General features: G+C 42.0%; 1 protein-coding gene across 1 annotated transcript in view; it reads left to right on the forward strand.

Annotated features, from left to right (window-relative positions):
• The first annotated feature begins 9773 nt into the window (after window positions 1-9773).
• Window positions 9774-18442, forward strand: part of CTNNBL1 (catenin, beta like 1) — a 169271-nt gene continuing 160602 nt past the window's right edge. Inside the window, exon 1 of the mRNA XM_008575535.1 lies at window positions 9774-9964. Within this exon, the coding sequence (XP_008573757.1) occupies window positions 9935-9964 (30 nt within the window). The 5' untranslated portion in view covers window positions 9774-9934. The remainder of the gene's footprint in view (window positions 9965-18442) is intronic.

Below are 18442 nucleotides of genomic sequence, written 5' to 3' on the forward strand. Positions count from 1 at the left end.
AGTATAGAGATGAATTCAAAAGAGACTAAAAGCCTTGATTGTTTCATACAGAAAGGACACAAGTTAGAGTGAGAGGCAGATTGAAATTTGACAGGGATGGATGAAAGAAGAGAGATTTGGGCTGGTGGTGTGTAGACTAGACAACGGGGCTATAGACTGGTGAAGCAGATTGTTAGGAAATTTTTATCATTGTAACTCAATAATGCCCCTTTGCTGTTTGGACAGAAACATTTCAAGGTTTATTTGGGGGTTTTTTTGTGTGTGTGTGTGTTCCTTTTGCATGCAGGCTTTTATGAAGACTGTCCCAAGGCAGCTCACTTCCTGTGGTCCATACCTGTGTATTCTGTGTGTTCCACTCTTATGATTTTGCAAAAAGTTCACAGGCTTTGAGTCACACTAACCTGGGTTCGAATCTTGGTTCAGTTCTTTCTAGCTGTGTGGGTTCGGGCAAGACACATACCCTCTCTGAGTCTTGGTTTCCTCATCTGTAGTACGACTACTATGATTAATAAAGTATTTTTATCCACATTTTACACATGATGAAAAAGGGGCTCAGGGAGGTGAAGTAACTGTCCAAGATTGCACAGCCAGGATGTGGTAGAGCTGGGATTCTGACTCCAGAACACAAACAAAATATAATTGATACTGCTTTCCACTTAGTAGGCCTTCAATAAACATTTGTTGAATGAATGCCATTAACAGTCTTGATTCCCTAGCCTTTATGTTAGGAACTGACGGGGCAAAATAGCTAAAAAAAATAAGTCACAGAGTGACTAAGACAAACAAACAAAATATGTATATCAAGATGTATTGGTTTTTTCGCTAGATTTTAAGTTTCTCAAGGCATATACTTTATTGTACTCATTTTTAAATCTTTCACTATTCCTAGCACAGAGCTTGGTATATTGTGGGTGTTTAGACATGGCTGCTCAATTGAATTCTTACAGATAAGCATGGACTGGGGGTTCCCCAACTTTTTCAGATGGTGGTAAAGAAGAACCTCGAAATCATTGTCTTTATTGCAGAACACCATGAAATAGTGACAAATTAATTTTAAAATGAGTAAATATATAATTTTGTGTGAAATCAAATACCATCTTGTACTAGGCTCCACCATAAAACATGGAAACAGATGTCAAAGTTGGGGAAATGCACTGGGGAATAATTGTTAATGAAGGCAATTCTACCTATGAGTCCTTCCCTCTCATGAATTGGCCCAAGACCACCAGTTCTCCACAACTGAATTTTAGTGGTAGAATAGCTGGGTCCAGTTCATGGAAATATTCCACAGATGCATTAATTTGAAAACCACTAGATGAGCTGGTTGGGGTAGAAGAAACCAGTTAATTAATGACAAGTTTCTGTTTTCTATTTAGCATCTTAAAACCAGCTTGTGGCCTCCCCAGAGGAAGCCAACATGACTCTGTGTAAGCGTTTTTGTATTGGCTTTATTTCTATCTCTGTTTTATGCTCCTTATGCTTTTCTTTTCCTCATACCTTCTTTTAATTTATGCTATCTTGCTGTGCTTCAAGTGTCTTTTTAAGTCACCTTAAATTCTTTCCAGAAAAGGTGTCCGTATAAATAAAAAACGTATAACATAAATATAAATATAAAATGTAACAAGCTCTATAAAAACCTATTCCTAAAATACCAACAGTGGCTGTTTATCACAGAGAGAAATAGAATGATCAGAGGTGTGTTGGGGCATCCAAAGGGAACTAATATGTGTAATTTTACAAAGCCCAAGATGTGGGCATTACAAATAATTTTAAGAAATACCATGAAGATAAAAAAATTACTTTTACTATTATAGATATTTATACATTTTATATTTTATTTTATTTTTATTATTTACTTACCTAATACTTGTTCAGGATAGAAATTGAAGAACTACAAATAAGCAAAAAGAAAAAAATTAAAGCCATCCAAATCTCACTACTTGGAGAATCTCACCACTGACATGCAGTTGCACAGGCTTTGCATCTTCTTCATGTAAGATTTAGAGAGGATGTACCAGCAGATCCTAAAATAGGGCTTAGCGTCAGGTAATGGGGATGATCATGAAGAGGAGGAGGAGGGAAAAAAGAGGAGGAGGAGGAGGAAGAGGATAAAGTGGAGGGGGAAGGGAATGATGGGGAAGGAAGAATCTTTAAAGATTTTTGTGTGGGCATTAGAAATGATGGACGGGGCCGGCCCGGTGGCGCACTGGATAGTGCGCCGCTTGGGAAGCGCGGCGGCGCTCCCGCCCGAGGGTTCGGATCCCACATACAGACAGACCGGTTCCCGCTCACTGGCTGAGCGAGGCGCGGGAGCAGCACGGAGGGTTGCAATCCCGTTGCCGGTCCCTGGTCCAGTACAGGGGCAACACTGAGGGTTGCGATCCGTTGCTGGACACGGAAAAAGACAAAAGACAAAAAAAAAAAAAAGAAATGATGGGGAATTGGGAGGACAAGATAGTGTCTGCTGCCTGGTTTGACTCAGGGATGAAATCTGACTCTCATAGGATGAGATACTGTGGACAAGAGAGGTGAGATGCAGGGTACAGGCAGAACTACCTTGGGTCCCAGACAAGTGTAACCCAGCACTGAGGACGGCTGCCTGTACCACACGTTTCTGCAGGGTGCAGTGTGGCTGTGCTTCTACCCAAGCAGAAGGCCACAGCCCCTCCAGCGTCCTGCAGCTTCTGGAGCGCCCAGGAACAGCGCCCTGGGCAGGGCATCAGTGGCAAGGGGCGAGGGTCACCTTTTAAGTGACATGGGGGCAGCTGGTGCCAAGGAAGAGCCAGAAGAGAGGATCCCTTGAGAGGATCATCCCGGAGTATACATGAGCATATATGCACACCCAGAAGTAACTGTGTGTTCGTGAGAGCTGGGCTGAGGTTCTTGCACTGGTGCAGGTGGAAGCTCTGAGTCAGATAATTACTATCAATGTAGCATCACTTACATGTTAAAATTTAGGTTTTAAAATATATACCTGGCTATGTATATACATTTTCCTGGGCAAAAATTTGCGATTTCACTATGAGTAGAGGATTTTCTAAAACTTCTGAGAAGGTAGAAGTAGATAATTTTTTCTTAAGGTGTAGTTCTCATAATTCTAGTTCCACAGGCTATTAATAAGTGTTACATGAAAAATGCCTTCCGTGGTCAAATGGGCTTGGAAAACATTGAGTGAAACAAAGTTAAATGGTTCTCTTATCAGACTGCTCAGAGCTTTTAATATACTAAGGTGCATTATGATCCTCAATGACAAGGTATAAATTTGGCACCTTTCCCTCTAGCTGATCTGGGGTATAGAACATTCTCTGCCATCACTGCTGCGGGTGTTAATTTCATTGATGTCGGTAGGAAATGATTCAGATAATCTAATGAGTATTAATCAAATGATCAATTTATCAACAGGTCACAATGGCTGCCAGTGATGGGAATGTCACTCTTTGGCGACTAAACTGCTAGGACTTGTTGCTGCACAGCAAATTACCTAAAAACCTGGAAGGGTAAAGCAACAAAAAGCATTTCTTATCTCACCGTTTTTGTGGTTAGTAATTTAGGGATGGTTTAGATGGATAATTCTGGTCTCTCTTCCTCGGTCCCTATGTCCTCTGAAGGCTTGACTGGTGTTGGAGACTCTACTTCCAACATAGTCCCAGTGAATCTCACTTCCTGGTATTCATGCCCTGTGGAGTCCATTCCCACAATGAACAGGCTTGACCTATGTAATCTACAGGACATTGCTGACATGTTGGACTGTGAATTCTAAGACTAGGTCACAAAAGACATTATGGCTTCCCCCTCTGCTCTCTCTTGAATCACTTGGTCTGGGAGAAGTCAGCCACCACGTTGTGAGGACACTCAGCCAGACTGATAAAGAGATCCATGTGATGTAGAACTGAGGTCTCCAGCCAACAGCCAGTATCAACTTGCTGGTCATGTGAGTGAGTCATCCTGGAAGTGACCACCATCTTGGGTACAAACTCATGAGAACTATCCTGAGTAGAACTATCCTGCTAAGCCACTTCAAAATTCCTGATTCACAGAAATTGTGTGGGATAGTAAATGTTTATTGTTACTTTAAGCTGCTAAGTTTTGAGGAAACTCATTACACAGTAATAGATAACTAAAACACATCCTTAGGGCTAAGGCTGGGGAATAAACAGCTGTTTCAGCTCACCTGGCTAAGGGACATGCTTACTTCCCAAGCCAAAAGTGGCCTTGACCAATATCCTTTTACTGTCCCCAAATGGTGGTAGCACAAATAATTCTCCCCATTCCTTATTACTATAGCATCTCCGGGAGACCTGACTCATGAGAGTCATTGGTGTGGGGCATTAATTAGGGGAACTCCTCAGACATAGTGGTTTATGAAATTTGTTACATTCTTATCAGCCATTGTGAGTGCTGGTTTCATGGCTTTTCTAGCCCCACGTACTTGACCACAGAATCCTTTCTTTGTGCAATGGACGTGGTTGGTTCCTATCAGCATCCTTTCTTCCTTCTCCCTTCCTCCTAAGAGAGAGCCTCAGGAAAAGATGATCTCTCTTATTCTTCTTATGTTGTTGTACCTAGAACTGCTGCTGCCATACCATTGCCAGAGGAATAGTAAAATGAGCTCCGATATATCTGTCCCCCACCTTCAACAATGATCATTTCACCAATAATCCACTTTCATCTATACGTCAATCTACATCCATATCTACCTCCCTCTCTCAGTATTTTGAAGCAAATTCTAGTCATCATATTATTTCACATGTAAATCTCAACGTATATCTTTAAAAGATGAGAACTCTTTTTTTTTTATTTTTATTTTTTTATTATTTTTATTTTGTCAATATACAATGTAGTTAGTTATTGTGTCCCATCACCGAAACCTCCCTCCCTCCTCCCTCTCCCCCCTCCCACCCAGGTGTGTCCCCTCCATTTTCTTGTTGTAAGAACTTCAAAAAAAAAAAAAAAAAGTTGTGGTTGTTATAAAAGATGAGAACTCTTTTAACAACATAATCACAATTCCATAATCACACCTCAGCTGCCCCCTCCCTTCAATAATTCCTTATGATTGCATATCCATGAATATTGAGTTCTTACTTGGCTCACAGTGTATCTCAGAACATAAATTCTCCTTGTGTCTAATCGAGACCAGTGCCTGCTGGGAGAGAAAATTACTCTTAGCATTCAATAATCTCCTGTGCCTAGATCCTAAGTGTCAGTTCTGTTTGAAAAGTTAACGGAGCCCAAAGCCCTACTGTGAAATGCATAGTCAAACAGACTTAGATTGGAGTCTTGCCAGTTTTTAACTATGACTGTGGGCAAGTAACTAAGTTTTTACAACTATTTAAAAATATTAGCACACAGAGGATCCATGGACCTGGATTTTGGGAATGAGAGGCAGGGGGAACAGACTCCTCCTGAGCCCCAGAGATAGCATTCTGTTCCCCAGAAAACATATGCCCCTTTCCATCGCCCACTCTGTAGCTCTCCCGCCCCATTCAGTACCTAAATGGAGGAGTCAGAATTTCTTTGGTAGTGTGGTGTATTTCAAATCAGCCCAACATGGCAGGGTAGGAGCTCAATATTGGTGATAAATATACTTTATGAGTGTTTTCTTGAGGATATTTCCTTAAGGACTGTTCCAATAAATAATTTATTTGGGGCAATGAAAAATGAAGGAGGCAACTCCAATTACACCTTGGAGCATCTAAAGCTTGAAGTTTAAGGAACCTAGGCAGTCCAAAGCTATGTAAAAACTTTCCAAAAGGAAGAAATCTTCCACATCATATTTATGTAAAAGATTACATCCCAGCAGTTGGTCTCCTGGGTGGTGCCCTTTTCCCAGCTGCCTTTGTGGGTGTCACTTGGAAACCATCATTGTCACATGTTTTGGGACTGCTTGGTGCATAGCACACAGCTCTTCTGAACTTCCATTTCCTCATGTTTAAAACTGGAATAGTTGCATTGTTAGGATTTGGAGTGGGAATTTGAAGCTACTTGATAGTATTATGGCCAGGAATAAATGAATCAGTCAGTAGATGGATTGGCTTGTTTATTAAATCAACAACTATTGAGTGAGTGCCACTTAAGTGCCAACTATTGTGTTAGGTTCTGAGGTTATCGTAGTGAACAATACAGAATCTCTGGCCTTTTGGAAATTAGCATCTGAAAGGAAAAGCAGACCCAAAATGATTTAAAAGCAAATAAATATAGAAACACAGATCCTAAGTGTTCTCACGATAATGGTCAGGAATCTGACAGAGAATCTTGATGGGAGAGGAGGGACTGTTTTAGATCTTGTGGTCAGGGAAGGCTCTTCTGATGTGTGGCATTAAGCTAAGATCTGAAGGGTGAGTGTCCCATGCATTATCCCTGGGAAGTTTCCTCCCAAATTATTAATGGACCCTCTTACCAAGGTAAAATTGAAATATCTTAATATGGGATTCAATATCCTCCAAGATTAGGATTGCCAGATAAAATACAGTATTCTCAGTTAAATATGAATTTCAGATAAGCAGCAAAAGTTTTTAGTATGTTACTAAATATTGCACGTGACACGTTTATACTAAAAAAATCACTGTTTATCTGAAATTCAGATTTAACTGGATGTCCTGAGTATTTATTTGCTGAATCTGTTAACCCTATCCATGATCTTCCCCAGGCACCATCTCCTGCCATTTCCTCCACACATCCTATGTCCTGCCTGCAAGAAATGGTCCAACTTGCATGTCTTTGCTCATGCTGTTCCTTCTGCCTGGGTCACCATTCTCCCACCGTGTCCTCTTGGCATACTCTTCTCATCTTTTAAACCCCAGTCCAAATGGCACCTCCTCTGGGAGATCTTCCCTGGCAGAGCATATTATCCCCATTCCAGAGTGTTCACCAAACCTGGTTCTCATAGGATTTTGCCTTATGAGTCAATGCGTTAAGGCCTGGTCTCTAAAAATACATAGGCAAGATTGAATGCCTGTAAAGGAAAGGTTTTAAGGGATGTTCTTATCCCTCCCACCCACTCCCTTGCCCCCATCCCACTCAACTCCTTATAATATTAACATCAAATATTAATTGAGCACTTTTCTGTGTCAGACACTGTGCTGAGCGCTTTGCATGGAGCATCTCATGTAAACCCTCCATGACCTTATGAGATAGATTCAGTTGAATTTTCACTCTGCAGTTGAGATAGGCATGTAGAGGTAAAATCATTCGCAACTGTTTGCACGCCTGTAAAAATGACTCATAACAATATTTTCACCATGAAGTTTTCTTCCCAACTGGAATGCAGGTTCCAAGAAGACAGAAAGTGCTGTATTCTCAGAGCTCAGAATTGTGTCTCGCTTATAGTAGGTGCTCATTAAATCCTTGTTGAATGAATGAATGAGTCACTTTACAGATGAGGAAACTGTAGTTTAAAGAGAGGGAAAGTAACTTGCCCAAGTGCACACAGCTAGATGTGGTGGAACTTTGACTTGAACCAGATTCAGGGGTGTGCTGGTTGGTGTTTAATAACTGGCTGTCTGGAAAAACAATAACAACAGTAACAAAAGTGATCTGTGGCATTTGCTGATTTACGTGGTGTAAATATGCCAACCATGGCTGATTTCAAGCTATCAACCTGATGTCAATCAGCTTGCAAATTTCCCACAAATTTAACCATGGCCTTTTGGGAGTCTGTCTATATAAGTTGGCTTCAGGACACTGTGAACTAGAAAACAGGTGTGTTTCTGTCCAAAGGGAAAACTCTCACCATTACTGTCCTGCCTCCCTGTAGGAGGAGAAAAGACACCCAAATAAACTCGGTTCAAAGCAGATTGCATAGGTGATTTTTAAAAACCATAAGCCCAGTCACTAAACTCTCTTGCTTAAAACCTTTCAACAGCTTCTCAATGCTGTTAACATAAAACCCAGTCCTCTTACCATGGTGTACAAGGCCATTGTGAAACCAGGTCCCCTCTCAGGCACTGTACCAGGCTTTGAGGATACAGTGGCGAAAATGACATACACAATTCCTGCTCTCATGAAGCCTGCAGTCCAGTAAATGAAACTGTCAATAAACAAGCAGGCACCTACTAGGTACAAAATTACAGACTGAGATATATATGCAGAGGAGGAGGTGCTAGGAAAGAGAATAATGAGAACAGGGGTTACTTATGAGAGCACTTCCAAAAGTTCATGGAAAAATAGAATTAAAAGATAATACAGGGCCGGCCCCATGGCTCACTAGGGAGAGTGCGGCGCTGGTAGCGCCGAGGCCACGGGTTCGGATCCTATATAGGGATGGCTGGTGTGCTCACTGGCAGAGCGTGGTGCTGACAACACCAAGCCCGGGGTTGCGATCCCCTTACCGGTCAAAAAAAAAAAAAAAAGATAACAAATCTTTCTACGAACTCTTTGAAGGCCCCTCATACTTGTACTGAGGGTAAATTGAGGAAACCATTCTAAGAAAGTGTCATTTGAGACCTGAAGGATGACAGAGTTGGATGAGGTGTGTGGCTAGTGGCCAGTCAAAAGAGGAGAGGATTTGGCACTTTGAGGAATAAAAATAATTTTTTTATAATTGGAGGCAGGTGAGATGGGGTGGGGTTGGTGACTAAATATAAATGTGAAGAGCAGGGAACTTGAAGATGGAGGCTTATTTAAGTCCCAGCAGATCAGAGGCACTCTCTGATTTTCTTCGAATCATGGGCAACTTTCTCCTCCGGGAAACCTTTTATACCACTTGGGTAGAAACTAGATCATCCAGTTCCCACCAGGCCTTGCATAGATGGATGGACAGAAAAGCTCAGAGAGGGAAATGTGTAATTCTTGTTAAATCAATGAGTAATGTATGTTTTCATTAGCCCCCAAATAAATTGTGTTTAATGTGTATCAATTAATGTACTTGTAGATGTGTCTTTGTTGCTCTTCTTGAGACATAAAAGACTATTCTCCCACAGGGAGGCTTTTTCTGTGTGTGTGTACGTCTTTTTCAGCTAATGTGTAGAGTGTGTTGGAAAGGATAATCTAGGACCAAACCACACCAATTCTCTCTCCTTAATCCACTCCATTCGCCTTCTCTCCCAGTTATTCCTCCAGAGTGCTTATGCATTTCCAAAAGCAACAAAAAATGAATAAATCTTTGGTGGCAGCTTGTTTAAAAAAAAAGAGAGAGGGAAACATAATCACCAATAGCTTCTCAGCCAGTAATATTTGTATGGCCTTGGACAAGTCATTTTCCGAGCCAGCATTGTCTAATAGAAATATAATGGGAACTACAAATGAGAGCCACATATGTAATTAAAGTTTTTCTACTATCACATTTAAAAAGTTAAAAAAAAAGTCGAGTGAAATTAATTTTATAATATATTCTCTTTTGACCCATATATGCAAAATATCATTTGAACATGTAATCTTATACTGATTTATAAGAAATCGGTGTGTATTTTACTTATGGCACATCTCTCTCAATTCGGACTGGCCATAGTTCAAGCTCAGTAGCCACATGTGATTAGTGGGTATCATACTGGACAGTGCAGTTTGGGCCTCGGTTTCCTTATCTGTGAAATGAGGATGAAATGAAGATAAAATTGCCTAGATTTTTAATTGTCACCGGAAGGCTTGCGAGAGCACATGTGAAACACCGAGCATTCCGCCCTGCACACAGTGGGAACGCAGTAAGTCTTCGTTCTTGGGTTCTTTCCACACCTCACCTCCCTCCTGCAAGCCTCCGCCCCCTTCTCTCGCCCCTTCAGGCTCCAGGCGGAAGCAGTACTGTCACAAATGCAGTGCGCTTTACGGTGGCGCTGCCTTTTACCGCAGTGTGGCCGGCTCGCTCGTCGCGCGCACTTTTACCCCATTGGCTCTGCGGCCCCGCTCGGGGCGCTTTACGGCCAAAAAGCTGCTGCTGAAGGGCCCGCGGTTTGGGCGTGAGTGGAGGGAACCAGCGTGCCGGGTGTTGGCTGGCCCTGGAACCATGGACGTGGGCGAGCTTCTGAGCTATCAGGTAGGGGGGGCGTGCAGAGCCGGGGGGCCGCCCTGCACTCGGGCAGGGGTTGCAGGACCAGAGGCCCTTCATCTTACCTCCTCTCACCTCACTTCTCGCGCCACCGGGGATCCCAGCCTCTCATTTCACTGCATTCCCTGAGGCCCTCCTGGGCCCTTTCAGTTCATTCCTTCCCTAGGCCTGAGCCCCTTCACCTCCTCTCACCCCAGCCCTGGGTCGCCTCAACTCCTCTGAAGCCCCACACTACTCTGTCTCCACAGCCATCCTCTCTCAGTTCCCTTGTCCCCCCAGTCACTGAGTTTGTGGTGATGGTGGTGGGAGAGCACTGGTCTGTCTTAGATTTGAGCCCCAGCTTCTCCACTGACAGGTTGTGTGGCTTTTAGTCAAGTCATTTCCCCCTCTTTTAGCCTGAGTTTTTGTATCTATAAAGTGGAGACAGTAATAACTGCCTAGTGGGGTTGTTTGAGAACCGAACCAGCTAATGAACGTAAAAGCTGATTTTAAAGTGTAGAAATCTGTGCCCACGTTAACTTACATTGTTCTCGACTTGCAAATATTTGGAATTCTAGCATGGGATGTGTCACTAGGAATCTTCTTGTCCCCCTTGCTCAGGGTACTTGTGGGGAAACGGCGGCTCAGAGAGCAGAAAGCACTTGGCCAAAGTGACTCAACAAGTAAGAGCAGGGATTAGAGCTCAGGTGCCCTGGTTTCCAACCCAGTTTATCCCCCATTTTTGACTTTTTAAGGAGAGGCTCTTTGTGAGAGGTGGCAGAGCTGCACTGTCCAGTATGGTATCCACTAGCTACTTAGGGCTGTTGAACACATGAAATGTGACTAGTCTGAATTGAGAAGCACTGTAAATGTAAAATTACACTGGATTTTGAACACCTAATATGAAAAAAGTAAATTTTTAAAATATTGATTACATGATCATATTGATCATATCAGCTTACATTGGTTATTGATCATACTGATTAAATGATCATATTTTGGATAAGAAGTGAAATGAAATATATTTAAAACCACATTTATCTATTTCTGTTGACTTTTTAATGTGGCTGCTGGAAAACTTAAAATTACTCTTATAGTTGGCCTTGTATTTCTGTTGGACAGCTCTGCAGTCAAGAGTAGGTGATTAAGTGCAATGAGTGTGGAGCCCCAGGTTGCTTGGAATCTCTGTTCTACTAACTAACTGATGTAACCTTGAACAAAATGTTTAACCTCTCCATGCCATGGTTTCCTTCTCTGTAAATGGGGGCAATGATGGTACCTACCTCCCAGGGCTGTTGGGAAGCTATTGAGAAATGTGAAGTGCTTAGACAAATGCTTGTCAAAGAGTGAATGTTCATTGGCAATTAATTTTCGTGCCACTCTGTCAGCCGATATACAAGAAACTGACCCTGGAAACTAGACATCATGGGAAAGAACTTGTAAGCAACAGGGAGGTATAGAGCCAAGAGGTTTTTGTTTTAAAGACAGTTGAACTGATAGTGAAAGAAAGAAAATAGTACGGTCGTTGAGAGAGTGATTGTATGTCTGTTTGGGAGTTGTGGGATGGCTAGCTCATTGACTCATACATAGAATATTAAAGCTAGAAGAGGTTCATTCATTTGCTGAACACATATTTATTGAACAACTACGTGTGCAAGGCATTGTGTCCACGGGGTATACACCCTTGAATAAAATGGGCAAGCTTCTTACTTTTGTGTAGCTTATAATCTGGTGGAGAAGGCACAAGATGATAAGTAAGCAAAGAAGAAATTTAGATTGTAATAAGTGCTGTGAGGGTAACATAGCCAAGTATGCTATAAAACTGCACTGTTTGGTATGATACCTTTTAGACACGTGACTGTTGAACGCTTGATGTGTGGCTAGTTTGAATTGAGATCTGCTCTATGTGTAAAATACACACTGGATATCAAAGACTTAGTATGAGAAAAGTGAATGTAAAATATCTTAATTTTTATGTTGTTTATATGTTGAAGTGATAATACTTAGGATATATTGGGTTAAAGAAAATATATTATTAAAATTGATGTCACCTTTAAAAAAAGTTTTTTAATGTGGCTACTAGAAAATTGAAAGTTACAAATGTAATTTGTGGCTTTCATTATATTTGTACTGGACAGTGCTGCTGTAGAAAATAACCCCTGGGAGTAGAGGATGGGGCCTGTTACTTTAGATTATGTGGTCAGGGAAGGACTCTGAGGAATGGCCACTAACAGACTGAAGGTTGAGAAGGAGCCAATTACGCGAAAGGGGCAAAATCATGGAGGCAGAGGGAACAGCAAGTTCACACATAGGCTATGGGTAGAAGCTGGCAATGCCTGTTGGAGGATCAGAGAGGGAATCTACGCAGGTGGAATGTGGTGAGAGAGCAGGGGAATAGTAGTTGGTGAATTTGGAGATGTAGGCAGATGACAGACTATATAGGCCTTCCTTGTGGGCCATGATAAAGAGTTTGAATTTTATTTTGAGAGATGTTATAGATAACTTCATTCAACCCACTTGTTTACAGGTGAAAAGTGAACCCCAGTGTGATAAAGCAACTTGCCTGAGGTTGTAGGGCCAGGTAGTGGCAGAGTTGAAACCAGAATCCTGGTCTCCTTATTTCCAGCTCTGTTTATTCCCCACACACCCTATTCATGCAATATCCTTTCTGTAAGATCTGCGTCCACTCCTCCTGTTCCTAAAAGATGGTGTCTGGAATCTAATCCATAATCAGTCAAATGGACCCAACCTCTGGAAAGTCATGAAAATCACATGAGTTTATGGATGCAAAAGGTTTCTGAAGACAGTAACGTTTTATAGTCATGAAAGATGCATTCCTTACCTGTATCATCTCTCTAAATCCTCATAACAATCCTATGAGGAAGGTACTGTTTTTCATCCTTGTTGTACAGATGAGGAAACTGAGATACAAAAAAGAGCCTACCTTAAGGCACCTAGCCAGATAGTGGCAAAGTCAGGGTACTCAGGCAGTCTTATTCTATAGCTGGAGCTCCTAACCACTTATGCTGTACTGCCTGCGTACTGTGTGCCAGGTGCTGAGCTAAAGTGCTTTCAGATAAGTTGTCACTTTTACTTCTCAACATGCCTTCTGAGGTGGCATGCCTGTTTTATAGAAAAGGAAACTCAAGCTAGAGAGGTCAAATTACCTGCCTAAAGTCAAACAACCAGTAAGAAGCAGAACCAGAGTTGAAACCAACTGAACGCCCAAATGTAGTTTTCAATTTTGTTTTCAGATTGTAAAATACTTTTAAAATTGAAGAAGAGTACACATATAGAAGAATGCGTAAATCTTTGGATCCACTGATTATAGTTATCATTTACAAAGTAGACTCAATAAGACCACTGAAGTTCACTTTTTAGGGACGTAGGGAGTGAAGTTGTCTGATTGAATGTCCCAACCCCAGAGTTTGATTCCCCCAGAGTAAGTCTCCTGTGGGATCTTTGATTTTGCTTTTCATTACCAGATCCCAGGTAATGCTGAACCTGCTGGTCCAGGGACTATACTTTGAGATCTCCTGGTCCAGAACGATCTACATTCCTTTTAAAAATTTCCCCAGCAGAGACATTCTTCTGCCTTCTTGGGCTTTGGTTTGCAGGTTTTTGAGCTTTTAAATTACACTTTTTCCCTGCCATTCAAGTTATTGAGAGCAAATCACTCAATCTTTCTGGGCCTCAGTTTCCTCATATGCCTAATAAGGGGATTAAGTAAGACTCTTTGAGGTTCCTTTTAGTTTTAAAATTTGGTGGTACTGATTATTTAGGCCAAGGGCTCTAGAGATTTCAAGGGATAAAAAAAGCTTGAAGTAGTAGAATGAATTGGGGCTGAAAATCTGGGAGATTTGGGTTTTAATCCCACTTTTATCATTACTTATCTGGGTGACTTAGGACAAGACACTTCCTCTCTCTGAATATAATTTTTTTTTAAATCATATAAAATGAGAAGATTGGGCGATATGATTTCCAGTTCTTTCCATTCCTAAAATCCAGAGGAAAAATATTATGCAGTGTCAAGAAATGTTTATTAAAAGTATTTAACATTTTTTGGGTGCTCACTGAATTTCATTTTTGGGGCAACTTGGTGGGAAGATTTCAATTTTCTGCTGAGATTGGTTCTTCTACGGGTAATAGAGTTAGGCACCAAGAGCCTCAGTATATGCCTTATATCCTTGATATAGGTTAACTATTCATTTGAGAAGACAGGAGAATTACAATGTGGACAGGAGGTGGTGGAAAAGTCTTAAAGAGGGAACCAGTTATATGTTCCCAATATGGAAATGTACTTTTTTGATGCCTTCAGGCTTAGACATCTCATCAAGTATCGTGCCCAGCAGTTCCTTGGCTGAGAAGTTTCTGCTGCATAGGCGTGTATGTGAACTCCAGGGCACTCTCATTAATACTAATTCCACAGAGGTCTGGAAAAAGTTCTTATCTCTGAAGTTTTGCAATAAAGAATTCACATTTAGTGCAGCTTCGTTCAGTTGGAATGACTTGCTTTGTGACATGAGAGGTATTCTGTACGAGGCAGATTGGGGTCAGGGACCCTTGGTTTTGGTGATATTGCAGACATCCACTCCTTTGTTACCTATAAGTAATATCATAGCATTTCTTTGGATTGCAGGAGTGTATAGGAATCTCTAATCTTACTCCTTTCTTCCTCTTATTTCTTTCTTCTGAAATAAAATTTAATGATAATAAACTGACAAGAACAGTATTAAAGAAAATATTTGAGAAGAGGACTACTATTACCCTAATCCAACAAATATTTTTATGTTCCCATAGCCCTTGTGTATTTTGCATGGCTCTAACCATTGTATATATACTGTTTTGCAGTCTATGTTTTTAATTTAACATTGCCAGAGATATTTTCTGTGTTTCTACGTAGCCATCATGTTATTTTTAATATTTGCATACTTTTTGCTGAATCATAGACCATTTTTCCCTAAATTATTCCTCTATAATTGGATATTTAGGTGGTATCCAGGTTTTTTTTCTTGGAGATAATATTGTAGTGAATTTCTTTGTTCATGTGGCATATTTTTTCTCTCCCATCGGTCACTCGTAATTATGTGCCATCTTCTGTGCTAAGTATTGCATGTACTAAAATTAATAAGACATGATCCTGGACCTTAAAGAATTCATAATTTAAGGAGCAAGACAGGCATTTAAACAACTAAAAGTATTATGGGAGCACTATGGAAGAAATGATTAGATATGCCTGGAGAGGGGTTATATTGATGGGGATGGATTTGGTTTGGTCATTGAAAAAGAGGGAGGTGACCTTGGAAACCCAGCCTTGATGAATGAATAGAAGTTCTGTGGATGAAAAAGGAGGCTAGGAAGAGTCATTCTTGACTGAGATTATTAAGAGTATAGGAGTGAAATGTTCAGAGTGTAGGATAAATGGAGGGGAGTGGCAGGAGATAATGGGGTCATCTCAGCTGCAGATATGTTAAGCAATACCTGTACAGACTGCTCATGTGAAATTGCTCCTTTTTCAGTTTATAGTGCTACCAGTAGTGTGTGTTCCAATTGTATTGTAATCTTAGTAGTACTAGTTGTCATAATTTATTTTTTCCCATTAATCTAGTAGGTATAGAAAATGTTAGTTCAAGGGCCGGCCCGGTGGTGCACTGCGTTAGTGCGCTGCTTGGGAAGTGAGACGGCGCTCCCGCCGAGGGTTCGGATCCCACCTTCAGACTGGTTCCCGCTCACTGGCTGAGCGAGGTGCGGGAGCAGCGCCGAGGGTTGCGATCCCATTGCCGGTCCTGGTCCGGTACGGGGGCGACACTGAGGGTTGCAATCCGTTGCCGGACACGGAAAAAGACAAAAAAAGAAAAAAAAAAGAAAATGTTAGTTCAAGTTTGTTTTAATAAGCATTTTTTTTCTTGTGTATGTTTATCATTTGTATTTTTTGTTATCTGCCTCTTTCTCTTAAGGTAGTAGTTGTAGTTTGTAATTAAGATTTTCTTTTGTGTGTTGTTGTTGTTGTTATTGTTGTATGCATAAGAAACATTGAAAACCTGAACACTTGTGCTCAAATGTGTCTTTCATCCTGTGGTTGCCTCATCTTACCTGTAACCCTAAGAATATTATTCTAATTATGATGTCATTTTACAGCATTGTGAAACATAATTGATGTCTAATAAGTGGCTTTCTAATGGTTGAGTGAATGAACCAGAACATGCCTTCAAATATGCTCTGGTTGTTTCCCCTTTTGGAAAGCTTTTGCTCTACTACCTTGTTATGTTTGCTTGCTGGCCTTTGTATCTATTTGCTTTCATATCAGACTTCAAGAAGATTTGATTGACACCTTTTACTTCAGTTTCTGAATTGTTTTCCTCTTTCTTTTCATCATATTTTGCTACTCTTGCTACAAAACCTACATTTTTTCCTAAGTCTTCACTTGTCTTTCATTTTTGAAGAATACTGGTCAGTTATTTTATAGAATGTACAAAACCTACATTCCTGAAATTTGCCAGTACTCTCTTTGCCAAAGATTTTCTTGGGCCTTGTTATTCTTGACTTTCCCTGGAATTTGATTCTACAACCTTGCTCCCCCTTTTTTGGGTGGAAGAACTCATCCATTCTTCTCCTTTGAGGACCTTTTTATAGATGATTCTTAGCTCACTAGCCCTGATTTTCTTTTCTTTTTTTTTCAGAGATGACTGGTAAGGGGATCTTAACCCTTGGCTTGGTGTTGTCAGTACCACGCTCAGCCAGTGAGTGAACTGGCCATCCCTATGTAGGATCCAAACCCATGGCCTTGGTGTTATCAGCACCACACTCTCCTGAGTGAGCCACAGGCCAGCCCTTCACTAGCCCTGATTTTCATTTTATGTGTTTACTAACCATTCTGTCTAGATGTTTTGGTATCATCTAATCCACCCCCCACCCCATACCCCATGGCCAACTTTGCATTTTAATCAAGGGTGTCACGCTCTCTCTGCTTTTGCTTTTCTTGAAATGTGATACCCTGCATCACCACCAGAGACTATGCTCACCTGATGTATTCCCTAGACTTTGGACTTCCCAGTTTCTGAAACTGACTTCCGGTCAAGATGGCGGAATACACGGTCCCTAGCATCACTGTCTCCCACAAATCAACCGATTTACAACTATAAAAACATAACATCAAGTGCATATGAAACGGGGAGACATCCAACGGGGGAGGCAGAAGCTCCGCAGAGACCACAAGCCGTGCGGGGCCACCATCGCATGATCCAGCAGATAGGCTTCACTGCCACCACCCGGCTCCATTCCCAGCCCGGCCCAGTGCCCACAGAGTGGGGAGATGTCCGGCAGGGGAGGCGGAGGCGCCGCAGAAACCACACATCCTGTGGGGCCGCCACTGCGTGATCTAGCAGGTAGGCTTCACTGCAGGCACCTGGCTCCATTCCCATCCTGGCCTAGTGCGCATGGAGCAGGGTGACATCTGGCAGGGGAGGCAGGAACTCCGCGGAGACCACACCACCGCCGCACGATCCAGCAACCTGGCCCAGTGCGCACAGAGTGGGGAGACGTCCAGCGGGGGAGGCAGAAGCTCCGCAGAGACCACACACCCTGTGGGGGGGCCGCTGCTGCACGATCCAGCAGCAGGTAGGCTTCACCGCCGCCAGCCGTCTCCATCCCTAGCCCAGCCCAATACGTATGGAGCAGGGAAACATCCAGCAGGGGAAGGGAAAGCTCCGCAGAGATGACACGCTCTGCGGTGCCTCTGTGCATCCCAGCAGCCCGGCCCAGTGCATGCGGAACAGGGAGACGTCCAGCACGGGAGGTGGAAGCTCAGCAGAGACCACACACCCTGTGGTACCGCCCCGAGACCCAGCAGCTGGCCGAGTCTAAGCTGACCAGAGCGGTGGCTCCCCGGAGAGGCCCAAGACCCGAGGCAACCACACATGCAAGGCACTAGTGGTCAACTGAGCAGTCACCGAGGTAGCCATACCAAATTGGCAACCCCAGCAACACCTTAGTCAGACAGAATGTGTCAAACCTGTGGGCTGTGAAACCCCCTGCCACAATGAATAAACATCAAAGAAAAGATACCAGAAATACAATAAATTCAGAAAGTACACCACCAAAGGGTAATAACTCTCAAGGTCTAGATCCTATAGAACAAGAAGCCCTTGAAATGACTGACAAGGAATTTCGAGTGATAATTTTAAGGAAACTGAATGAGATACAAGAAAACTGAGCTAGACATCATGATGAAACGAGGAAAAGTATACAGGACTTGAAAGAAGAAATGTACAAGGAAATCAATGCCCTGAAAAAAAATGTAGCAGAACTTGCCAAACTGAAGAATTTATTCAGCAAAATAGAAAACACAACAGAGAGTTTAACCAGCAGACTTGCGGAAGTTGAAGAGAGAACCTCTGAACTTGAAGATGGGCTGTTTGAAATAACACAAGCAGACAAAAAAAAAAAAAAAAAAAAAAAAAAAAAAAAAAAAAAAAAAAAAAAAAAAAA

This window comes from Galeopterus variegatus, unplaced genomic scaffold (genome assembly GCF_000696425.1).
Source record: "Galeopterus variegatus unplaced genomic scaffold, G_variegatus-3.0.2 Scaffold59, whole genome shotgun sequence".
Taxonomy (NCBI): Eukaryota; Metazoa; Chordata; class Mammalia; order Dermoptera; family Cynocephalidae; genus Galeopterus; species Galeopterus variegatus.